General features: G+C 41.7%; 1 protein-coding gene across 5 annotated transcripts in view; it reads left to right on the top strand.

Moving 5' to 3' along the window:
* Positions 1-16039: 16039 nt before the first annotated feature.
* The window catches only part of C1QTNF2 (C1q and TNF related 2), a 14620-nt gene continuing 6081 nt past the window's right edge, over positions 16040-24578 (top strand). For 3 of the 5 annotated variants that reach the window (XM_069102434.1, XM_069102435.1, XM_069102436.1), the window contains exons 1-2: positions 16040-16310; positions 20915-20963. Coding sequence is in view for 1 of the 5 variants with exons in the window: in XM_069102433.1 (XP_068958534.1) it covers positions 20961-20963 (3 nt within the window). In the remaining 4 variants the exon portion in view is untranslated. The remainder of the gene's footprint in view (positions 16311-20914; positions 20964-24578) is intronic. The other 2 variants (XM_069102433.1, XM_069102437.1) reach the window with 2 other exon arrangements.

Here is a 24578-nt window from a genome sequence, read left to right on the forward strand (position 1 = left end):
GAGTCCTAGACATAGAACTTCTCTGAGACCCAGGTCCTTATCTGCAAAATAAGGGTTGAAAAAATTATTTCTTGTCTCTTTTCCAGCTGTATAACTCTACAGGGCCATATTTTATTTATTTCATTTTGTGTCATATGTACCACCTAGAACAATAACAGTAAACACCACTCAGATGTAAGCTGGGGATGAGGATGAAAGGATTCAGGACTTCCATGCTGGTCCTTGTTAGCTTCCTTCCATGGCTTGGGATGGCAGGTAGGGGAGAGGAGCAATGTGTGTGACATAATGAGATCTCTGTTTTAAGATGATCAATTTGGCAGCTTCAAGAAGCATATGTTAAGTGCCTACTATGAGTAAGCTGCTATGTGAGGGAATTGTGGGAATTGAGCCCACATTGACTCCATATTGTGATTCAATTCTGGATCTAATTTAGTTGCCTTTCTATTCAAATATGGACCTCGTTCAATTTGTGTCTTGTAAGAAAACTGTATTTAATTATGGAAATTGTGAGAAAACTTTATTGCATTGTTTGAACCTAGCCCCGCATGGCTGGGAAGCTAGACCACTTCTGTCGATTGTTAGAGAACCTTAATCAAAGACCTAGATTCCTTCTGTCCATCCTTCCTTGCTTCCCGCCTTCCTCCCTTTCTCTTTTTCTTCCTTCCTTTCTTCCTGCCTGCCTGCTTTCCTTCCTTCTTCCATTCCTTCCTCCCTCCCTCCCTTTATCTCTCCTTTCTTTCTTTCTTTCTTTCTTTCTTTCTCTCTCTCTCTCTTTCTTTCTTTCTTTCTTCCTTCCTTCCTTCCTTCCTTCCTCCCTCCCTCCCTTCCTTTCTTTCTTTCTTTCTTTCTTTCTTTCTTTCTCAAAGACCAAACCTTAAACCTATTTCACTCTGGAGCTCATAGATTGGACCACAATAGGTCCCTGCCTAAGCTCCATTTCATGGTTATATTTTAGGCCCTCCTGGCTCAGAGTGAAAGTCAAAGTAGCGTTTCTCTTTTGCCCAGCAATCCTGAGGGTCCTCCCCTCCCAGTTTGATTTGTTTTTTAATTAAAGGGGCCATCCCTTAACTCAATTCTTAAAGAGGCCTATTCACTGAATAGGGTTACCATACTGTTAAGTGAGAACCTGAAAAGATTCCAACCTAAAAGGGCCAGGGCCTGCCATAGCATCCTGGGTCATCTCCAGTCATCCTGATGAATATCTGGCCACTAGACCCAGATGGCTCTGGAGGAGAAAGTGAGACGGGTGACCTTGCACAGCCCGCCTTCATCAAATCAAAGTCAACTGCAAGTCTTATCATAATTTCCCTGATGACATTGGGATTCTCTTTGAAAATGCAGGACAAACTCAACAACAGGTTATGCTGACTCAAAATCCAGTCATATCTGAAGACTGATGCAAGGGGTTTTCTCACAATTATACATAGCTGACTCCCCCTCCCCCCATACTGGTCAATAAGTTACTGTGTCCTTGTTTCTTTGATTGAAAACAGACACTTAAGGAAAGTTGGAAATCTCTTTTTCTGATTTCAGGGAATTTTACCTGTTTATTCTCCCTCCCAACTTGGAAAACTCTTAATCTTTCTTCCAATTAAAATTAGGTTAAGTAATCTTGTATCCTGGTTTATATCAAATTAATTATTTTCTTTTAATGCATAAAAATTTGATTCCCCCTGTATTCAGGGTCTGGTAGCAAGCTGAGGAGGCCTGGTCCCAATTTGTTATGCAGTTGGAATGCATGGCTTAATACATCATGTGCTCAGAAACTTGAACTCTTGTTTCCTTAGTTATTTCAGCTTTTACCTGTCACATATGCCATAAGTGTGTTATAAACTCAGTTACCCTTATCTGTAAAATGAGGATGAATATTTGCCTTTACTACTTTTGGAAACTGAATGTAAGAAAATCATCCTAACAATTAGAACTATCCAAACAAACCAACTAAGAAAATAATGCTCTTCTCCTTCATTGTCAGCCTTCGAGCAAAGGCTGAATTTCTTATAAAAGGAATGAATTATAGATAGATAGATAGATAGATAGATAGATAGATAGATAGATGAAAATGCATTTATTATATGCCAGGTACTATGCTAATGCTGGGAATACAAATACAAAAGTGATCACAAACACAAGAGTCCAAGGGGCTTGCTTCTACTTTAGTAGGGAGAGGCAATACATATAGGAGTGTGGGTGCAAAGAAAAGAGTTCCAGTCCAGAGAGTCACAGACATGGTGAGTTGATCTATAGGGCAAATGATTGAGATGTTCTTTCCAAAAACAATGGTGGTACATCCAGATACCCTTGCACGTATCTGAATTATCACTGTTTGAAGTTTTAATTATGTAAAATATAGTCATTGGTTTCATCCTAATGGAAATATTGAGTGTGAATTTGAATAATGTTATAGAAGATTCATTATTTGCATTATTCGGGATCTAACTGTGTTGATTTGCTTATCATGTCCAGAGCAGCAAGTGGAAAAGGAATAGAAGAATGATAATAATCCCCCCTAGAGTGTGCTGGCACACTCACGGAAATGGGTTATAAACGAATGAAAGGGCTTTGAACATTAAAAAATGCTATACCAATCTACTATCAGCTTCCTAAAACATTTTTGGTCCAGAAGATGTCCTAGACTCCCACATGAAGCACAATGGGAAGGAAGGAATGATTTTTTAGTATCTTATTTCATGAGCTTAAACTAATTCCAATGGGGCTAAATCATAACTTCACTGTTTTTTCTTTGGCATAACTAAAAGTGGCCTTGTAATTCCTTCTTCTTGATGGTATTGGACCACCAGTTTTCTCTGCTGACTCTCAGCTTTGAAGTTTGGCAGGCATGGACAGAGAGGCCTGAGCAGCTGCATAGCTCCTCTGACACTCCCCAGCGCTGCCACATCCATGGGATTACATCTGGAATGATCTCATTCTGGAGAACACTGCAGCATCAAAGGCCCATCTTGAAAAGCAAGCCTTTGAAAATGTGGATCTTGGTCACAGCTGTCTGGAGGAAAAGAACTGAAATTTTTGAGAAAAACATTGGCATTAAAACTGGAGGTAGAGGGAAGGCAAGCAGGGAAACTTTCCTGTACCAAGAAACTCTACCTATCATTTGAAAACCCATCTAAGGCAAAATATAGAAAAGGCATTTGGGCTAGACATTTGGAGGGTTAGGTTCAAATCACTTACTTCCCTTTGAACTTGGTCCAATTATTTAACTTGCTCACCTATTAAAATCAGGAAGAGCTCTGTCTCTAGGTTCAAATCCCATCTCTGATATTTAACCAATTTATGAACATGGGTAAGTCGGTCACTTACCTTCCTACCTTTCCTGGGCCTCAGTTTCCTCATCTGTAAAATGAGAGGGTGGAACTAAATGACCTCTGAAGTTCCTTCCTCCTATAGACCTATGGTCCTACTGCACTAAAATGAGGGGGTTGGAATAGTTGATCTCTAAGGTCGCTTTCATAAGTCCTGGCTCAGTGTGACCATGGATCTTTACTTTCCTTATCAGTAAAATTGATCTAATAGTACCCACTCTCATCTATCTCAAAATGCTGTAAGAGCCAAATGAAATAATACATGAGAGGGGCGGCTAGGTGGCGCAGTGAATAGAGCACTGGCCCTGGAGTCAGGAAGACCTGAGTTCAAATCCGGCCTCAGACACTTAACACACAAAAAAACTAGCCGTGTGACCTTGGGCAAATCACTTAACCCCAAATTGCCCTCCAAAAAAAAGTAAAAATAAAATAATACATGAGAAAGTTCTTTGTAAATTATTAAGCACAAAACAAATGTAAAGTTTCATCATCATCCATCATGTCATTGTGGTTAGGTAGATAACACTAGAGAGATCAGAGGCTGAGCCTCCTTTCTGCTCCAAACCAGAAAAATAAAATTTTGGTGTGCAGAATGTTAAGTGCAAAATGAACTTATTAAATAATTTTATCAGCAGGCACATCATTTCGCAAATATAAGTGCTCATCTAGAGGGGCATTGCACAGAGGGCAGGCAGGCAGGCAGCCTTTATTAAGGGCTTCCTGTGAGGCAGCTGACACAATCTTAGGCTGCTTCAGTGGGGCATAGTGTCTAGAAGGTTCTGTGTAGTGCCTTTGTTCTTTATTCCAGCCCATGCACATCTGGCATACTATTGAAACATAGCAGAGCTTTTATAAAAAGGAATATTTCATATAAATCTATTCACAAATATACAACATGTAAGAGGCATAATTCCTCCCAGTGCTCCACCTCAGTCTCTAGGGAGGGGATGGGGATCAGGTCAGACCCCATAGGACGTAGTCCCAGTTCCAAGTCTGAAACTCCTACTGGGGCTTGAGTCCCAGGCACCCTGACTTCTCAGGGCTTCCATGCTGGGATGGCTGGCTGCTGCACCATGTGGTTTGTAATCCTGGCCCCTGATACAGCGGGATCTCCTCCAGCATCTGAAACTGAGGACAAAGACCACAAAGCAGAAACAAACCCCTCCAGTACCATTTCTGGGAGTCGAGGTCACTGGTTCAGTTCATGATGCCCATGTCCACTCTGGGCACAGCAACCAGGAGCACAGCTAAAAAGGAAGGTGGAGAGAGTAAACAGTCTCGGGGCGCTGCTTTAAAAGACGCAGAGAGTCAACCAAGGAGGCTACGGCCACCCACCTGGTAGCGTTGCAGAGAGCTCCATGGTAAATAAATTAGGCATACTCAAAACCCAGTTATGCTATTTAGTTATCACATTTTGAAAGAGACAATGCCAATCTGAAACACATCCTGAGAGCAACTAGGGAGATAGAACCAGAGCTCGTATCATATGAAGATCAGAAAAAGCTGCTGGGGATGTTTTAGACTAGAGAAGAGATAACATCCTTAACAGGAAACCTGAGAGCGGTGCTCAAGCATTTCCTGCAATTACAAGAAAATCAGACTTTATTCACTGGACCTGAGAGGGTTGGACTAGAAATAACGGGTAGAAATTCTGTGGAGACAGACTTTAGGTAACTATAAAGAACTTCACAGTAATCTGTTGCTGTTATTCAATCGTGTCAGACTCTATATGACCCCATGGAGGTTTTCTGGGCAAAGACACTGGAGTGCCATTTCCTTCTCCAGCATGTCTCCATTTTAGAGATGAGGAACTGAGACAAATAGGGGTTAAGTGACTTGCCCAGGGTCACACAGCTAGTAAGTGGCAGAGGCCAGATTTGAACTCAGATCTTCCTCCAGGCCCAGTTGTCTATCTACAGCACCACCTACCTACTGCACACACAATAATTAGGACTGTCCAAAAATGAAAGTGACTATTTTGATAGGTCTTTTGGCACAGACTGTAGGACTACTAGTAGATTCAAACTCATTTGGAAGTTGAACTAGATAACTTCTGAAGACTAGAGTAATGCCTCTGGAGTCAGAGGACCTGAGTTCAAATCCTGCCTCTGATGTTTGCTGCCTGTCTGACTATGGACTCCCTGGGTCTCACTTTTCCCATCTCTAAAATGAAGAGATTGAAATGAATCGCCTGTGAGGTCTCTTCCAAGGCCATATCTATGATTCTATGAGCTCTACAATTCTACACTGTAGAGATTGTTGATCAGATAAGACCTGTCCTGGGTGAGTTCTAATGTAATGCAATGGTGAGTTTCTGTGATTCTATGATATCCTCTAGGAGAACTTTCTCTTATCTTTCTTTGTATGCCCAGAATTTAGTACAAGGCCTGGCACAGAGAACGCACCTTAACAAATGTTTATTGTCTGACTTACACTGAGTCTGTTACCTTAAGTTTACAAATGAGGAAAGTGAATCCCAAAATAAATGACTTGCCCAAAGTGACATGCCTAGCAAATAACAGTCAGGATTCGAACCCAAGTCCTCTGACTCCAAGTCTAATCATATCTACTATTATTGCATCTCTTCTTGTGAAAATACCAGATGTGATCTGAGGAGTCTCTTAGTCTTACAAACCATGGTTAGATTAGAGTAATGGTTAATCTGGTGGCAGAGAGGAGGAAGAAAAAAACCTTGTAACAGGAGGTGGCCTTTGCCCCTGCCCTCTGTTCCCTACCACCAGCATTCCATTCTCCCTGGCTGCCAAACAAAGCCATCTGGCTAACATCTGTTGTGCAGCCACTCTGTGAAATTCAGTGCCAACCCATTCCAGGCCATGGGAGCCTTGTTGAAAAGAAAAAGAACTGTCCAGCAGAGACACCCATCAGGCCTGTGCTTCCCAAACAGGGCTTCCAGATACTGTGGCATCGAGATGCAAAAATGTTTTCAGTGGGTCCAGATAAACCCTTGGTCCCTTTATTGCTCTGTGCCAACTTCATGCCCAGAGCAGGGAAGAGACAAATGAAAGAGACTCTAATGAAGAAAAGAACAAAGATAATTTCTCGTGTGTGTGTGTGTGTGTGTGTGTGTATGGATGCATGGATGAATATGGGTATGCTTCATGGGGGTATTTGTGTGCTGGGGTATTTGTATGTATAATTGTGTTTAGTTGTACATAGGGGTGAAAAGTATGTTTGCATCTGGATGTACCTGCACTCTTTCCAATGTTTCATGCTCTTTCAGAGAAACTAACACACCAAGTTTTCTACCATCTGCCCCTGGAAAGGAACCAGCTATAATGTCCAAGGGGAAAAAGAGACCCAGAGGTTCATGTCATTGTCTTTCAGTAAAATGTCAGAACTCAGGGCAACTAGGTGATTGAATGAAGAGAGCACCAGCCCTGGAGTCAGGAGGACCTGAGGTCAAATCCAGCCTCAGACACTTGACACTAACTAGCTGTGTGACTTTGGGCAAGTCACTTAACCCCAATTGCCTTGCCTTCCCCCTTCCAAAAAATAAAAAAATAAAATGTCAGAGCTGGAAAGGACTTTAGAGACTCAAACCCTTTCACTTAAAAAATGTTCCTTTTTATTATGAACTTAATAGTCATCAACAAACACAAACATTCCAAAGAGGGACCATAAAGTGAATCATATGTGAAACTGTGAACTTGTATTATGTATAGTTTGCTTTTTAAAAGCATATTTTAAAATGATAAGATGGTAACAAAATTGCTATTTGTGCCCCCCTCTGAACTTTTTGTTTTTGTTTGTTTTAAGGTGTATTTTTTTGCTTTCTTAATGATATTTTCTTTGACACATCTAATACTTCTTACTAACTTATCCTTCCCCAGCAGATGCCCTCTTTTATTAAGAATAAGTATAATCAAGCAAAATCAATTACTTTTTTTTAATTTTTGCTATTTGGAGGGGGGAAGGCAGGACAGTTGGGGTTAAGTGACTTGCCCAAGGTCACACGGCTAGTTTTATGTTAAGTGTCTGAGGGCAGATTTAAACTCAGGTTCTCCTCACTTCAGGGCTGGTGCTCTATTCACTGTGCCACCTAGATGCCCCAGAAGAAGTTTTTAGCCATGTCTGAAAACTGGTGTCTCATTCTCCACCTCAGGTTCATCACTTCTCTATCAAGAGGTGAGAATCATACCCAAGCAAGCTAGAACCTGAACTGACTCTTCAGGGCCAATTGTTAAATTTTTAGTGTAAGCATTCACACCTTGGAAATCATCAAATGCTACCGATCTGAGCTTGATTTATTGTTTTGTTGATTTCTTTTTTTCTTATTGTTTTGTTGATTTTATTGATTTAAGAAGGTGATGGGCAAAATGTCAATGATGCAGATTAAATGTAAAAAGTGTTTTTGTGGGTACATTCCCCCCCACACACATAACTGGTTGTTAAACATTTTTTTTTAAGCAATTGGGATTAAGTAACTTGCTCAAGTCTACACGGCCAGTTATTTCTGGGTGTGGTGCTAAGTATCAGAGTTCAGATTCAATCCCAGGTCATCCCGACTCTGGGGCCGGTGCTCTTACTCACTGAGCCACCTGGCCTCCCCTGTTGTTAAACATTTTACTAGCATAAACAGTGTGCTTAACATAAACAGCATGCTTCATCATCAATCTGCTACATAAATTAACCATTGCTTATAAGACTAAAAGACTCCTCACATCACATGTGGTAGTTTCACAAGAAGAAATGTAATAATAACGGATAGATGATTAGACTTGGTGTCAAAGGGCTTGGGTTCAAATCCTGTTATTTTCTAGGTGTGTGACCTTGGGCAAGTCTGCAGTCTTTCCACTTTGTTTCCCTCTGTGTTACTGTTTATATATTCATTTCACAGAGGAGGAAACTGGGGATGAGGTTAAGGGATTTACCCAAATTCATATTAGATCCACCACTTCAATTCAGTAGTTGTCTATTGAGTGCCCCCTGCATATACCTGGCACTATGTTAAGTTCTGGGAATGCTCAGTCACTGAAAAGAATCTGAGATCTCTCAGTGTGGATATGCCATCCACCACAGGGGGTCACAGCCCATCTGATCCTCACACCCTTGGTGTTTTGTGTTCATGTCCTCCACAAGTTCTCCAAAGAGGGTCCACTCAGTGTGCTAGGAGCCTTCCTTGGTTTCTCTTGACCTCACAAGTATGACTCTTACTCTCTCCATGTGACCAGTCCATTTTCTTTTTCAATCACATACTTCCTTGATGACATATTTTACTCTGATTCTGCTTACAGAGTTATTTGTTTACAATGTATTGTAGCCTATTCACCCTCACGGTGCACCATGGTGCACACCATTCCATTGCCCTTTGGGTGATATTCATTTTTAATTTTTCAAAGTCTGTAGGATTCCATGATCTTCCTCCATATAACAACACTGGCAGGACATTGATATTTAAAAGATAGGCCTTTGTTCCAGAGAGAAGTTTAGGGTCATGAAAAGAATTCTGCAATTTCTCAAAAGAAATCCAGCCCTCTTTCTTCCCCACCATTTAATCCTGAATGTATCTTGTCCATTTGCAGTGTCTGTCCAGGATATACAAACAATCCCTACTCTCAAATAGTTTACATTCCACTTGGGAAAAACAACAGGTACATAGATAAGTAAATACAAAATCCACAAAAAGTAGACACAACAATACTTGTAGAATGGGGAGTATTAATATCAAGGAAAACCAGAAAAAGTCTCTTGTAGGAGGAATAGCATTTGGCATATGCTTTGAAGGAAGCTGGGGATTCTACAAGGTAAAGGTAAGGAGGAAGGAGCTCTCCATGGTGGTCAGCCCATAAGCAAAGATGTTGTGTATGTGGAACAGCAAATAGACCACTTTGGCTGAAATATATGACTAGGAATAATGTGTGATCAGTCTGCAAAGACAGGTTAGAACCAGGTTTTAAATACCAAGGCACGGAAGCTTCTGGAGTAGGAGAATGACATGGTCAGACCTGCTCAGGTCTAGAATCCAGGTCTCCTGTCTCTCAAGCCAATGTTGCTCTTACAACATCGATGGAGCAATCTACCAACAAGCTTTTTTTTTTCTTTTTTTTCTTTCTCCCTCTCTTGCCCAGATTGGCAGTGCAGCAGCCAATGCTAGTGCTGATTGCTACAGAAGCTCTAACCTGCTCTTTTTTCCTGACCTGGGCCAGTTTGTACCTCTTTAGGCAGCTTAGTGATCTCCCACTCCCAAGAATGCATCATAGTAATGTCCGACTTAGTGTGGACACCCAACTGGACTTAGTCCAACTGCAGTTCAGTCCACCAGTCTAAGCTTCCCCAAGGAACAAGGACTAGAGCTGTGCTCTACAGCTGTGCTCTACCATGCTCAAGTAACAGGCTGTATTTAAACTACTGCTATGTACCAGGTATTGTGCTAGGTGCTAGAGAATACAAAGACAAAACTGAAGCAGTCCCTGCTCTCACCAAGCTTATATTCTATTGGGGGAAACAATATATACCTATATAAATAAATATATTCAAAATATGTACAACATAAATACTGTATCAGATCATTTGGAATGTACTAGCAGCTATGGGTTATCAGGAAAGACTTCATGTAGGAGGGGTGAGCTTGAGCTGAGCTTTGAAGAGTCTAGGTAGAACTTAGAAGGGAGAAGTCCAGGTATAACAGAATTGAAAAGAAGATAGATACTTCTAGTTAGCCACATGCATGACTCAATATTTGGGTATGTTAAGATGATGAACTCCCTGGCTGCTTTCAGCCATGTGGGGACACAGTGTAAAAAGACTTTTTGTTTTTACACAATCTAACAAACCCTGAGTGGTCCCTTGGTCTTCCCCCTGCCGTATGACAGGGACAAGATGATAGGGTGTTGCATCAGCTTAAAAAAGAAGCAGCTTCCATCTCAACCCCTTTGCTTTTATTCTCCAGTATAATAATAAGTATTATATTCTATCTCTAGGCTGCTTGTGAAGGTAGTGGAAGAATGACCGGAGTCTTCCTCCTACCTTGCCATTGACCCCTTATGGACCATGGACTCAACTAGGCAAACTTACACTAGAGCTCCTGCTGCCTTTTGCAGGATTGCTAAGTAGGAATTTTATATTTCACCATGGCTCTGCACTGCCCAAACAACTCTTGGACCAGGTCTTCCTGAAAGTATTTTTACTAGAAGGCCCCTTCATGGGGCCTTCACTAGGTTTCCCTTAGGCATGATGTGCCTTTCTGCTATGCTTATTTCCCAGTCCTAAAGGTCTTTCCAAAGTGTGTCAAGTCTATCCCGGCTCAAGGTCAGCCACCGCTATACCAAAAACATTATAGGACACTAATAAGTCCAAATCCTCAAACCCACTGAAATTCCCCTGACCTCCTTTTCCACTTTCTATTCCTTCTCCTAACTAGGTGGTCAATTGAAGAGCGATCTAGAATCACACCCAAAAAGTTATAAAACTATGTATACCCTTTGACCCAGCAATATCACTATTAGATCTATTTCCTAAAATAATCAGAGAAAAAAGGAAAAGGATCTATCTATATGTTCTAAAATATTTGTAGCAGCTCTCTTTGTGGTGGCAAAGAACTGGAAATTGAGAGGATGCCCATCAATTGGGAAATAGCTGAACAAGTTGTGGTATATGATTGTGATGGAATACTATTGTGCTATAAGAAATAGCTAACAGGCTGATTTTAGGAAAACCTGGGAAGACTTGCATGAAATAACGTAAAGTGAAATAAGCAAAACCAAGAGAACATTGTATGTAGTAACACCAATATTGTTTGAAGTGTAACTGTGAATACCTAAGCTATTCTGCTATTCTGAGTAATTCTGAGCTATTCTGAGAACTATGAATATTCAAATCAACTACAAAGGGCTTATGAAGGAAGATGCTATTCACCTCCAGAGAAAGAACAGATATATGGAGGCATGTATTGTATGGTTTTACATATACATCTGTGTCAAATATTTGCCTTCTCTAGTGCAGGGTTGGGAAAGAAGGAAAGGAGACATCTCAGAACACAAAATGTAACATAAATAAATAAATAAAATTATTTTTTTAAAGGTGACTGTAATGGGAATGTAAATTTAAAGATCTTCCCTGCCCCTAGGCTAAAGTGCACCTGGAGCCTGGGGTAGGAGGCTTGTTTTTCAGCTGATACTTTTTGATTGGCCAGTGGGTCCAAAAGGTTGTTACATTCTCTGAGCCAGGAGAAGGCTATATAAGCCCTGATGTGTAGCTTTGTTTTGGGGCTCACTTTGAGAAGTGTTCTGTGATTTGATATGGATTCTGGGAAGCCGTTGTCTGGAGCCCCCCAGCTTTGAAACCCAGATGTTGATTTGGTATGGATGTAATGGTTGGACAGTTTGGAAAGCTGTCTACTTGATCTGTTTCTGTCTTGATAATTCTGCCTGTGTACTTTGAAATTCAGGGTGGTGACCTTTTTCCCCTGAACGAGGTAAACCATATATGTTTGACTGATTAAAGTAAGCTTGTTAACCCATTTTGAGTTGCTTTCCTTTATCAAAGCAGATCCAAGAACCTGTGTTGGCAGCAAACCCTGAGGACGCTTGGGGTGCTTGCCGCTACAGTGACCAAACATTGCTCTTGAAGGGTACATATCCAGGCTGAAAGTTGTGCCTCCTGAGTTTGAGAGAGCCAAAGATCCTGAGCCCAATGAATGGAGTAACTGGTTAGAAAGAGGAGGAGTCCACGTCAACCATTCCAGTGCTCTTGGAAGAGACAAATACCAACAAGAGGAAAGGTCTAAATCTGCCCCATTTTAGCAGAAGAAATGAACCTAGAGTTGTTTTTGACAGTGAAGAGCCAAGGCAAAATGCAAAACTCCTAATAAGCACTCAGCCTTTTTTTTATGTTTTGATGATATTTAAGTGTCGATCTTTCAAGAAAGCACAAGGGTAGCAAGAGTAGGGGTCAATTTGATTCAATCAGTTATTATAATATACCCTTAGAGTAATGAATATCTAGCTCTGATACCTTTATCAGATGAGAACAACTTAATTCAATCAATCAATAAATCCAAAGCATTGGCTAATGTATAGCCTAGTCACTCCCTGTGGGTCTTCTATAAAATAGCAAGTTTGTTTAGACCCCAGCATAATTCTGGTAGGTTAGAAGGAGTAGCTGCAGCAGTGCTCCTGAGAATGAATCACTTGCTGTCAGGAGTGGGGGCGGGGAGGGAAGAGAAGCCTCTTTGTCCTAACCTGCTCTTGACCAGAAAAGAGCCTGGTGGACTTCAGAAGGAACTAATTGTTCTAGTAACATCCCCAGGACGGTATAGACTGGTGATGGTATTTGCCCCTTTAGAGCGAAGGCCAAACTAGACACATCAAGCAAAGACTGCTTTAGAGTTTGATGAGGAGGCCAGCAGAAAGATGCACCAGAGCTAAGAGGAACTTCATGATAGCTCCATGAAGGGGAGAAAAGAACTTCCAGAAAAAAAAGACTTCCAGGGCCTCTGAGTGACTCCCTTTGACCATATGTGCTCTAAGCTTAAGCCACTTTTCCTTGGACTTAGTGGGGATTATTTTTATCCACTGTTCTTACTGTGTTCAGTAGTTTCAGTCATATCTGACTCTTTGTGACCCCATATGGGGTATTCTTGACAAAGATACTGCAGTAATTTGCCATTTCCTTCTCCTGTTCATTTTACAGAAGAGGAAACTGAGGCAAATAAGGTTAAATGACTTACCCAGAGTCACATAGCTAATAAGTATCTCATGTCATATTTGAACTCAGGTCTTCCTGACTCCAGGCCCAGAGTTCTATTCACTGTATCACCTAGCCACCCCCATACCACTTTAATAAATATTAATTTCTATAATAATAATAAATTCTAATTGAAATTATTTTTAATTTCTAATAAATTTTAATTCTATTAATTAAATTCTAATAATTAAATATTAGAATTAATTAAATTCTAATAGTATTTTTAAATTCTAATTGATACCAATTGATAATACATGGGGAAGCATACCAGCAGGGACTCAAACACTGGAAATACTATGGTATTAGAAAACCACCCCGATCCCCTCATAGCTTCTCCTAGAATTGTGAGATTTATAATAACCACCCTCTGGGGGACCTGATGAGCCAGAGCAAGGGGGAGAGGTATGATAGTAACCCCAGAACATGCGCTACAAAAGTTATAAATTAAGTAACTAAATCCTATGTTAAGTTGTTTTGTCAAGGCATGCTGAGTCTCTTCTGTTCATTACCATCTTACCATAGGACCTATCCCATATCTGATCCACATTGAACACTGAATACCCTTTTTATGTCCCCACTTTTGAAGAGACTTTTTCACATGAACCAAGACCTAAGCTTTAAATAATTTGTCCCTAGATGGCTGGGGTTAGAGTTTAATGAAGAAGAGTATAAGAAAAGGGAGTCCTGTCCGCTCTCATTAGAGGCCAACTTCCCCCAAGAAAAAGCCCAGTCCATATCATGCACCTTGGTCCAGAGCTGAGGGGCCCCTTATGAAGAATGAGTGGGTGCAGTGCCCCAATCCCCGAGTCCCATTAGTAGCTTCTAAATGTTACACATGGGCAATAGACTGTGTAAAGGAACAAGCAGGAGATGGAATGTTGTGTATAAGAAACGGCAAGACCAGTTTGACTGACCTGTCTGTATATAATAATGCCAGAAAGGTAGGCTGGAGCCAGGTTACAAAGGACCTTAAATGCCACACAATGGAGTTTGCATTTTATGCAAAAAGCAAATCAGGAGCCACTTGAAGCTTATTGAGCAGAAAAGTGACATCATCAGACTTGCACTCCAGGAATATCACGTTGGCAAATATTAAGGATGGTTCGGAGAGGGGAGAGAACGGAGGCAGGGAATGAAATCCAAAAGCTATTGGAATAGTCCAAAAGAGAAGTGACGAGGGCCTGAATCAAGGCAGTGACCATGGGAATAAAACAAAAAGGACAGAGGAGAGGAATGTCATGATGGTAAAATCAACAAGACTTGGCAACTGGTTGGATATTATAAGCACTGGGAGTGTGAGACTGTGTACACTCACAGATTGTAACTCTGAGAAGAATGGTGGTGCCTTCAACAGAAATAGGGAAGTTCGGAAGAGGGGTGGGTTTGAGAGGGGTGTAGCAGCAAGCACCCCAAGCGTCCTCAGGGTTTGCAGCTACCACAGGTTCTTGGATCTGCTTTGTTAAAGGAAAGCAACTCAAAATGGGTTAACAAGCTTACTTTAATCAGTCAGACATATATCCTTTACCTTGTTCAGGAGAAAAGGTCAGCACCCTGAACCTCAAAGTATACAGGCATAATTATCAAGACAGAAACATCAAGTAGACAGATTTCTAAACTGTCCAACCATTACATCCATACCCAGTCAACATCTGGGTTTCCACATTCTGGGTTTTTCAAAGCCGGGGGACTCTCAACAACGGCTTCCCAGAATTCAGATCAAATCACAGAACACTTCGCAAAGTGAGTCCCAAAACAAGGGGATATATTGGAGTCAGCTTCAACAGGCTTTGGGAGAGCCCGCTGTTAAATTTTCGATGTGAGCATTTACACACAGAAATCAGCAAATGCTACAAAACAGGGTTTGATTTATTGTTTTATTGGTTGTCTCAACTTATGAAAGTGAAGAGCATGTAGATTAAGCTTAAAAGTGAGTCTAGCTGTACTTTTTCCATAGATTTAATTATTAAATATTTATCAGTGTACCCCTGGCTCAGGGGGATGATAATGAGTTCTATTTTGGAAAATCTAAGTTGGAGATACCTAAGAGACATCAGGCTCAAAATGTCCAATAATTGGCTGATGAAGCTGGAGCTTAAGAGAGAAGCCAAGACCAGTAGACAGTAGCAGAGAACCCTAAAGGCAAATGGGCTGCAACAGGTAACCAAGGACCCTAGAGGAGAGACAAGGTTTTAGTGGCTTGATAAGCTTATAGGGCAACTAGCACAGTGGATAAACACCAGGACCTGGAGACAGGAAGACCTGAGTTCAAATCTGGCCTCAAACACTTACCCTGGGCAAGTCACTTAACTCTATTTGCCTCAGTTTCCTCACCTGTAAAATAAGCTGGATAAAGAAATGGCAAACAACATCAGCATCTCTGCTGAGAAAAACCCAAATGGGGTCATAAAAAGTCAAATGAACAACTGAACACACTAAAAATTTGAGGTTGGTCCTGATTCCACAATATATTATGAGCCCTGGGAAATGGTAATTATATTACATGACTTTTCAAGGAACTATGTCCACCTGAGCCATTCTTATATAAACCACCTATAGCCAGGTATTTGGTAAACAGGTACTTATCTCCTTCACCCACCTTAGTTGCTCCTGCTTCTTGACTTGACATTAAATCTCTGTGTGATAGCAGAAGGAAAGAGACAGGGATGATAGGACACCAGCTTATGCACATAAACTCTCCCTGGCATACACCCATCCAGATACACACACCCACGGAAGCACACCCCCGTTCACTCACAGACACATGTAAACATAGGCAGACACACACAGGCTTGCCCAGACACACACACACACACACGCACACACCCTCATGCACACATACTAAGTGATACATACACTCCCACGCAGCACACAGACTTTCCCCCTATGGCCCTAAGCCTGGCTGCCACATGCACTGAAGCTTTTTCCAACTTACTGCAAAAACAAAGGGAGACGGTTCCCCAAGCCCCAGCACATGTGTGTGATTGGCTGGGGCACGTGACCAGAAGGAAGCTGCTCAATCCCATTACACGATGGGAAAACTATGCTTTGGGCAAAAGGAGCCAGAGGCTGGAGCTGTGAGCGCTGCTGGGAGAAGCCGGGGAACATCAGGACTTGGAGAAACCGTGGCAACCGTGGCAAAAGCTTGTGGGTGCTCATTTGCACACTGTCTGGGTGGGAGAGGAGCTGTCTGCAGCAGCCTCGTTTCCCCATGGCCCGGGCACTGAGGCCTTGTGCCTCGATGCATGCCTGAGACCCCCAGGGATCCTCTGAAAGAAACTAGTCCTGGTGAGTGTCAGTTCCATTTACCTTTGACCCTTCGCTAATGCCAACATGGCCCCCCCGGCCCTGAGCATCTGTCTTCCAGTTATCCCTTCCTCAGAGGGGGAAGGTTTTCTAGTCACAACGAAAGTTAAAAGCAAAGTCTGTGTTGAGGGACTAGAGGGTTGGACTGGAGGATCTAGGTTTTGATGGCAGTGTTAAACTGCTAGCCTCTCTTCCGTCCTGACCTTAATTGCTGGGAGAATTTTAAGCTTGCAAAGAGGTGGACTGTAGCTTGTTAGACATGCAAGGGAGCAGGAAGAGCAGAGAAACTACTCAAAATTCTGTTTCCTGAGGAACCAAAGTAGGAATATCCTTTCAAGATGTAGAGAATTAAAGCTTTCATCCAAATCCCTCATTTTATAGCTGAGGAAACTAAGTCCCAACGAGGCTAGGCAATTTGCCAAGGACTCATAGCTAATCACCAGCAAATCCAGGGTTAGAACCTATATCCATCCCCTAGCTCCTGGGCTAACATTCCTTCTGCTGCATGACCCTGTTAGCTTTGGTCAGTTTTAAACACATTCTCTTTGCTGCTGAAATAGAATTGACATCTGGATACGAAAGCTTCACAAACTCCCTTCTGTAGTTCCCTTTCCTTTCAGGAATCCTTAAGCCCTGCATTAGACTCCCTGTTCTTGGACTCTGGTCCTTGGTTGCTATTGTGGGTGGGTAGCTGCTTTCAGGGCCCCCATAGGATGCTCCAAATCTCCTGAAGCATCTGTCCAAGACCCACAGAGACACCCTACCCCCAATACTCAAACCAAGATTTAGAGCAGTGGCTGCTGAGTTAATCTGCATCTTTTTGGACTTCACCCTGCTAGGTGTGCTATTCACAAGACTCAGTCCCTAAGGAACTTCTCTTCGTGTAAAAGTGATGGGGTGACATGGAAAGTGGCCATTCAGCTTTGCATCTCAGACTCCTAGCATCCCACCCTAGTTTAGGTTCTGAAACTCCATCTTGTTCTCTTTAACACCCACCCACACATGACAGTGGTTGGGGAGTGAGAAGATATGCCGCCCTGTCTTTATGTTCCCTCCCACTCTTTCAATCCTATTGTCAGCTCACAGCCTCCCACAGACAGCATCGATACAGATGTGCATCGATCATTTTAAAAAGAACTGGCACAAATAGTGAAAAACTTGACAATCTAAGTAAAGAGAGACAGGTAGTCAGAGCGGCTAGGTGGCGCAGGGGTGGCTAGGTGTCGCGGTGAATAGAACATCAGCCCTGGAGTCAGGAGGACCTGAGTTCAAATCTGGCCTCAGACACTTAACACACACACACACACACACACACACACACACCTAGCCATGTGACCTTGGGCAAGTCACTTAATCCCAATTGCCCTCCAAAATAAAAGCAAAAAAAAAGAGAGAGAGACAGGTGGTACAATAGGTAGAATGCTGGACCTAGAGTCAGAAAGGCCTGAGTTCAAGTCCAACTTCAGCACTTACTAACTGTGTGACCCCAGGTAAGTCACTTAAATTCTCTGTGCCTCAGTGACCTCATCTGTAAAATGAAGGTGATAATAATGGCACGTACTTCACAGAATTGTTTGAAGATCAAATGAGAAAATATTTGTAAAGTGCTTTGCAAACCTTAAAGCATTAAATGCTAATTATTATTATTATCATATCAAACCAATACCAATACCTGTTTTCTTATCATTCCTGCCCTCAGTTATTTGGAGAGGACAGTGCTATAAGAAGCATGAGGTAAATGGTGTTTTGCCACAGGGCACTGACATCCAGGCTATTGTGCTTCCTTCACAGAAGGCCCCATTTCCACCAACAAAGCACAAGCTGTCACACCCAAAGTCCTGTCACTTGCCACCTCTCTCCTGGGCCGCCATGAGGGTATCCCTATGCGCGCGTGCGCGCACACACACACATAAAATGTCCTAGTTATGACTCTAGGATTGTATATACAGTACCTCTGTGGCTTCAATTTCACTTGCATTACTGAACATACAAAAGCACTCAATATTCATGTGGGGAGATTATAAAAGACTTAGAAATGCTATTTAAGGGCAAATATTTTCATCCAACTTTTAAGACTCATTTCTGCATGACCTTGACCAACTAATTTAAACTCTCTGAGCTCCTGTTTCTTCTGTAAGAAAAGGAGTTGGACTGCATCATCCCTAAAGTCCCTTCCAGCTCTAAATTCCACGAAACTCTAAAATCCAAAGACTTGAAAATTCCCATTAGAATCACAGAAAATTGGAGATCATTTAGTCCATCTCTTTCATTTCACAAAGGAAGAAACTGGGGCACAGAAAAGGGGGGTGACTTCCACAAGGTAAGATTTCTTATCTTCTAAAATTCCATTCTCCTCAAAGGAAAGAACTGGCTTAAAGTACTGGGCGATTTGCAGGGGTCTCTCTCCTGGTCCCTCTCCCACTTATGCTTCCAGACCTGAGGCTAGAAGATGAAGAGTCCTTTCCCCACCCCACTTCTCCACCCTCTCGTTTGGTTTTCTCTTCATTTACATACATTGTAGATATATTTGATTTTGGTATGACTTCTTGCCTGTGAATAAAATAAAAGTTTATATCTATTTATAAATGTCTCAAGCCAAAGGCATCAAAGAGTTAACGACCTAAATAAATTGTTACTAGTACTTCCCAGCTGGGATTCTCTTCCTCCCAACCCCCAGCTTCTAATGCCTTCCGTCACCAAATTATTTTTGTACATACTTTGGACATAACTATATATGTATATGTTGTCTTCCCCCCCAAAAAATAAATTCTTTGAATGAAGTAATTGTTTCACTTAGCTGTTCTATCCCCAGCCTCTATCTAGCACAGTTCTTGCCCCACTGCAAACACAATAAATGCTTGTTAATTGATGATTGATTGAAGGAACCAAATTCTGAATAATCTCGTAATGATACAAATCCTGAAGGGGAGAATTATTAAATTCCTTATAATGTTGTGATTCAAAAATCCTTTTTAGGGGCAGCTAGGTGGCACAGTAGATAGAGCACCGCCTGGAGTCAGGAGAACCTGAGTTCAAATCGGCCTCAGACACTTAACACTTACTAGCCCAGACACTCAACACTTACTAGCCGTGTGACCTTGGCCAAGTCACTTAACCCCAATCACCCTGCATTCCCCCTACAAAAAAGGAAACAAAAATTTCTTTTTAAAAATATGTAAACATAGTTTTTATTTTTAACCATGTCTAACTTTCACCATTATCCATTTAATGACTTTTAAAAAATGATTAATAATGGCAATGTGCCAAGAGTAAAACTCATACTGAAGATATTAATATTATAGCACTGGGCAGATATATTGGGTTTAATGGGCAAAATTAGCACTAGAAATTGAAAATAGTATCTCTTATTATACAATGTATAATACTCTAAATCTATTCTTGCTTATTCTCCATGTCTGCATTTGTCCTAAGTAAGGATGCATACTTAGTTATAACACCTAGCAATAACACCACTCTGTCTCTTTAGTCTCCCTCTTATCTTGCACTCGCTGATTTTATACACTCTTCCTAGAATCTCTACCCAAATGCCCTGTCACCACATCAAGTATACCAGAGAAATTAGTATTTGCCACCTCATCCCATCCCCACCCCACCCCCCAAATCCAGTTTCTCTTGTTCACAAGCAATGACATACCTAAGACTTCTCTCCCCTCACAGTGAGATTGGATTAGATGACCCCTAAAGTCCCTTCTACCTCTAAATCCAGGTAAAGTACAGATCAATTTTTTTTTGCCTGTGGTTCTCCAGTGTAGGGAACTCTTGCTGGTCAGTAACGACCCTGCAACATATAGTCATAGAAAGTTCCCAGGGAGAAGGCTTGTATGAAATGATGCAAAAGAAGTAAGGAGAACCAGAAGGAAAATCTACATCGCAACAATATTATTAAGATAGTCAACTCTAAAAGACTTAGGAACTGTGATCAGTGGATTCATGATGAAACATGCTAGCCACCTCCATAAAGAGAAATGAAGGACTAAGAATGCAGATTGAAACATATTTTCTTCTTTTCTTTTTCTTGCTTTTTTTCTTTGGAACATGGCTAATACAGTAATTTGTTTTGCATGTTTATACATATTTGTAATGGGTTTTATTTTTCTTGGCTTCTTAATGGATAGGAAAGGGAGGAGAAGGGAAAGAATTTGCAACTGAAAATAAAATAAAATTGAATTTAAAGAAAGTTCCCAAAGTCCGAAAAGTTAAATGACTTGCCCAGGGTCACACAGTCAGTAATGTGAAAGCTGCTGGACTTGACCATCAAGGCCAGTTATCTCTCTGCTACACTGAAATGCCCCTCCTGTACAAAGAGAGATTTCAAAACTTGATTGCCCTGCCTCTACCAGGGTGAACATGGAATCTTAGATTCTGGGTTCAAATCCTGTGTCTGCTATTTACTAACTGTGTGATTTTGGGCAAATCATTTAACCTTTCTAGACAGAGGTTGTTGGATAACTACTCATCTGGAATGTTATAGAAGGGGTTCCTATTCATGGTTGGTCTATATGATCTATGAAGTCCCTCCCAACTCTGAATTTCTCTGACCTTATTTGTGACCTCTAACATTTTAGGAAGGACTTCGACAAGCTGGACTGTGTCCAAAGGAAGGCAAACAAGATGGTAAGTCAATTCATCCCCAATTACAAGAATTCTATTGGAGTACTGGGGATGGTTCATCTGGAAAAGACTTAGAGAAATCATAAGAGCTATTTTTAAATAATTAAAAAGCTATTCTGCATAATAGACAGTCAGTCAATAAACATTTATTAAGTACCCACTATGTTGCAGACACTGTGCTAAGCTCTGCAGATACAAGAGGCAAAACAGTCCCTGCCCTCAAGGAGTTTGCAATCTAAGGGGGGAGACAACTAGCAAACAACAGCTACAAACAAACTATATACAGGATAAATAGGAAATAATTAATACAAAGAAGGCACTAGAATTAAGGAGGGTTGGGAAAGGCTTTCTGTAGAAGATATAGTTTTAGCTGAGACTTAAAGGAAGCCAGATAAGGCAGGAGGCAGAGATGACAAGGGAGAGGGCTCAGACCCAAGGAACAGTCAGAGAAAATGCCCAGAGCAGAGAAATGGTGTGTCTTGTTTGTGGAAAAGAAAGGAAGCCAATGTCACTGAATCAAAGAATATATGTCTGGAAGTAAGGCGTAAGAAAACTGGGAAGGGAGGAGAGGACTAATGTAGGAAAGTATTTGAACCCCAAACAGAAGATTTTTGCCTTCAGTTCAGTAGGGAGCCACTGGGGTTCATTGGGCCCCTGCAAATGAGAAGATGGGATCTGCACTTTAGGAAAGGTCATTCTAGCAGTTGAATGGAGCATAGATTGAAGTGGGGAGAGACTTGGGACAGGCAGACCCACCAGGAGGCTATTACAGAGGACCAGGTTTGAGGTGATGAGGGCCTTCATCTAAGTGTAGCAGTGTCAGAGGGATTAGATTTGGCTGTTTGCGCTCAGAATTAGGAATAACGAGGGGAAATGATAGAGAAGATTTTGACTGGATGAATTAAAACAGCAACGACACAACAACCCTAATAATTAGAACGGACACAATCTAGAATGGGCTGAATCACGAGATAGTGAGTTTCCCAAAACTTGAGATCTTCCAGTGGAGGCTGAATGACTGACTATTTGTCAGGGATATTGTTGATAGAATTCCTATTCAGATAAGTTTTTAGATGAAAATATCTGTAGGTCCCTTATAACTTAGGGAGATTTCAGATTTGATTAGCAACAAGCATTTATTATGTACCTTCTGTGTGCCAAGCACCATTCTAAGTGCTGGACATACAGAGAAAGGCAAAAAATTATAAATGAATGCACCTTGGCAAGCCTGTCATAGAAGGTAGTCGTCCTATGGAATGAACACTAGCTTCGATGTCAGAGGACTTGGGTTCAAATTCTATCTCTGATGCTTACTTACTACCTGTGTTGTGTGACTTTGGACCAAGTCACTTAACCTCCTGAGGCCATACTTTCCTCAGGTATTTAAACAACAACAAAATTTGACTGGATGGTCTCTGAGGACCTTCCAGCTCTAGGTCTAGGAATCTGAACCATGGTCACACTGGAGTAGTTAGAGACAGCTGGGCCCAGCTCGAAGTAGCTCCCCCTATAACTAACATTTTGATGCGTCCTGTAATTACTTCTGGAACCCATTAGCACAAAATTTCTGCCTACAGCTCTAGCTATTCAATTTCTCATAGTGACCTATTTTTTCCCCCATATTTAGCCAGTAAAATGTCAGCTTAGGTCAACATGTTTTCACTGGTTTCTTGGCAAATGAATCCTGTGGATTTTAGTGCTGGCAAAACCTGCAGGCTCTGATGCCAGAGACTATCTAAAATCTGTTCCTGAAGGAGGAGATACTAGGATTTGTGAAGTGGAAAATAAGGAGTATTCAGTGACCAAGCTGTCAGGGCCCAGGATTATTCCATCTCTCCTCTGTTTTCTCCAGGCATTTCAGAGGGGGAAAAAAACCCCCACACTATCAGAGGCCCAAACAGAGAACTCTGTTTTTAATTTGCCTCTTGGAATTCCATGAGGGTATGGAAGTTTTCTTCATTAGGGGATTCCTATTCCTATCAAAGTGGTTTTCCCAATCATTTCCAACATCTGTAATGTAAGCATGTCCCATCCTATCCCTCTGACCATCCATCCATTTAAACTCTATAGTAAGAACACAGTAATTATCATATTAGTCAGGTCTTTGGTTCCTTTAGCCCAGGACTTTGTGACAAAGTCATCCAGGGGCTATGTTGTGGGAAAACAAAGTTTCCATCCTTCGTTTCAGTCTCAAAAGTCAGAGATGCCATGGGCAAGTCACTTGACTCAAGGCCCTCAGCATCCATTTCCTCATCTATAAATGGAGCAAGATACTATTTATATGTCTTGTTGTTCACTCATTTTTTCAGTCATGTCTGACTCATATTGACTCCATTTGGGGTTTTCTTGTCAGAGATACTGGAGTGGTTTACCATTTCCTTTTCCAGTTCATTTTACAGATGAGGAAACTAAGACAAACAGGGTTTAATGACCAGTCCAGGGTCACACAGAGCTACTGAGTGTCTGAGGCCAGATTTGAACTCAGGAAAACGAGTCTTCTTGCCTCCAGGCCAGGCACTGTATCCACTACACCTATATCATAAAATGAGAAGGTACTTTTAAAACTGTAAAGCCCTAGAGAAATGTGAGTCACTATAATTATCTTAGTTTATTGTAGTAATCTATTATCAATCTGTTGTCCAAATATTTGTCTAAAATTCTTCTGAAACCATATACCAGCTCAGCCTGGACTTTCTCTTGAGATTCCACAAGCTTAATACCTTAAGTATACGTTTATTTGATTCTCAGGCTTGCAGAAAGGGGGGTGGGGCTCCCTAATTCTAATGCTCCAGGATTTGAAGAATAAATCCAAATAGTCTGGGCTGGGCTACTCTCCAGAGAAAGACAGATCATATAGGACCGAGCCTCATAGAGCTGGAAAGGACCTTAGAGATTCAGGGCATCAACTTCATTGGATTAATAATTTTTTGGCTTGGACCTGAGATTTCACCGGAACTCTAAGACAGGAAATTCCACTTACCACACTGCACATTAGCACCTAGTCTTCTTAACTTTACCTTGAAAGGCAGCTTTGGAGACAGTATAGAGGGGAAGCCTAGGCAGCAGGAAGATTTGGATTTCAGTCCTGACTGACATCTGCTCGGGGACCATGGGCAGATCACTTTTACCTCTCAGTACCCACAGGCAACTCTTTAAGAGAATGTCCCAGATAAGTTATTGATCCACATCAGGGGAAGGAGTTTCCACATCAGAGAGATCCCCATGTGGATGAAATCCCATTCCTAGACTTCCTGACTCCCCAGCCCCACCCCCACAAAGTGTAATTCACGGCTTGATTCCTTTAAGTTCTGAACTTCCAAGTTTATTTACGGATCGTAACCCCTGCAGCTTAAGAGGAGCAAAGCTTCAATCCCAAGTCTTGGGACTTGAGCCCAAGTGGGATTCCACAATTCTGGCTCTGGGGGCGGGGCCAACAAGGGCTTTGTCAGCGGGGTGGGGAGAATGTGGAGAACCTGTTCCTGATCTTTCCACATCTCCCCCATTATATCGAGAGAGACAGAGAGAGGCAGAGAGGGAAAGAGAGGGAGGGAGGGAGGGAAAGGGGGGAGAAAGAGAGAGAGAGAGAGAGAGAGAGAGAGAGAGAGAGAGAGAGAGAGA

This window comes from Petaurus breviceps, unplaced genomic scaffold (assembly GCF_028583685.1).
Source record: "Petaurus breviceps papuanus isolate PSGF00001 unplaced genomic scaffold, PetGlider_PUasm1.0 551, whole genome shotgun sequence".
Lineage (NCBI taxonomy): Eukaryota > Metazoa > Chordata > Mammalia > Diprotodontia > Petauridae > Petaurus > Petaurus breviceps.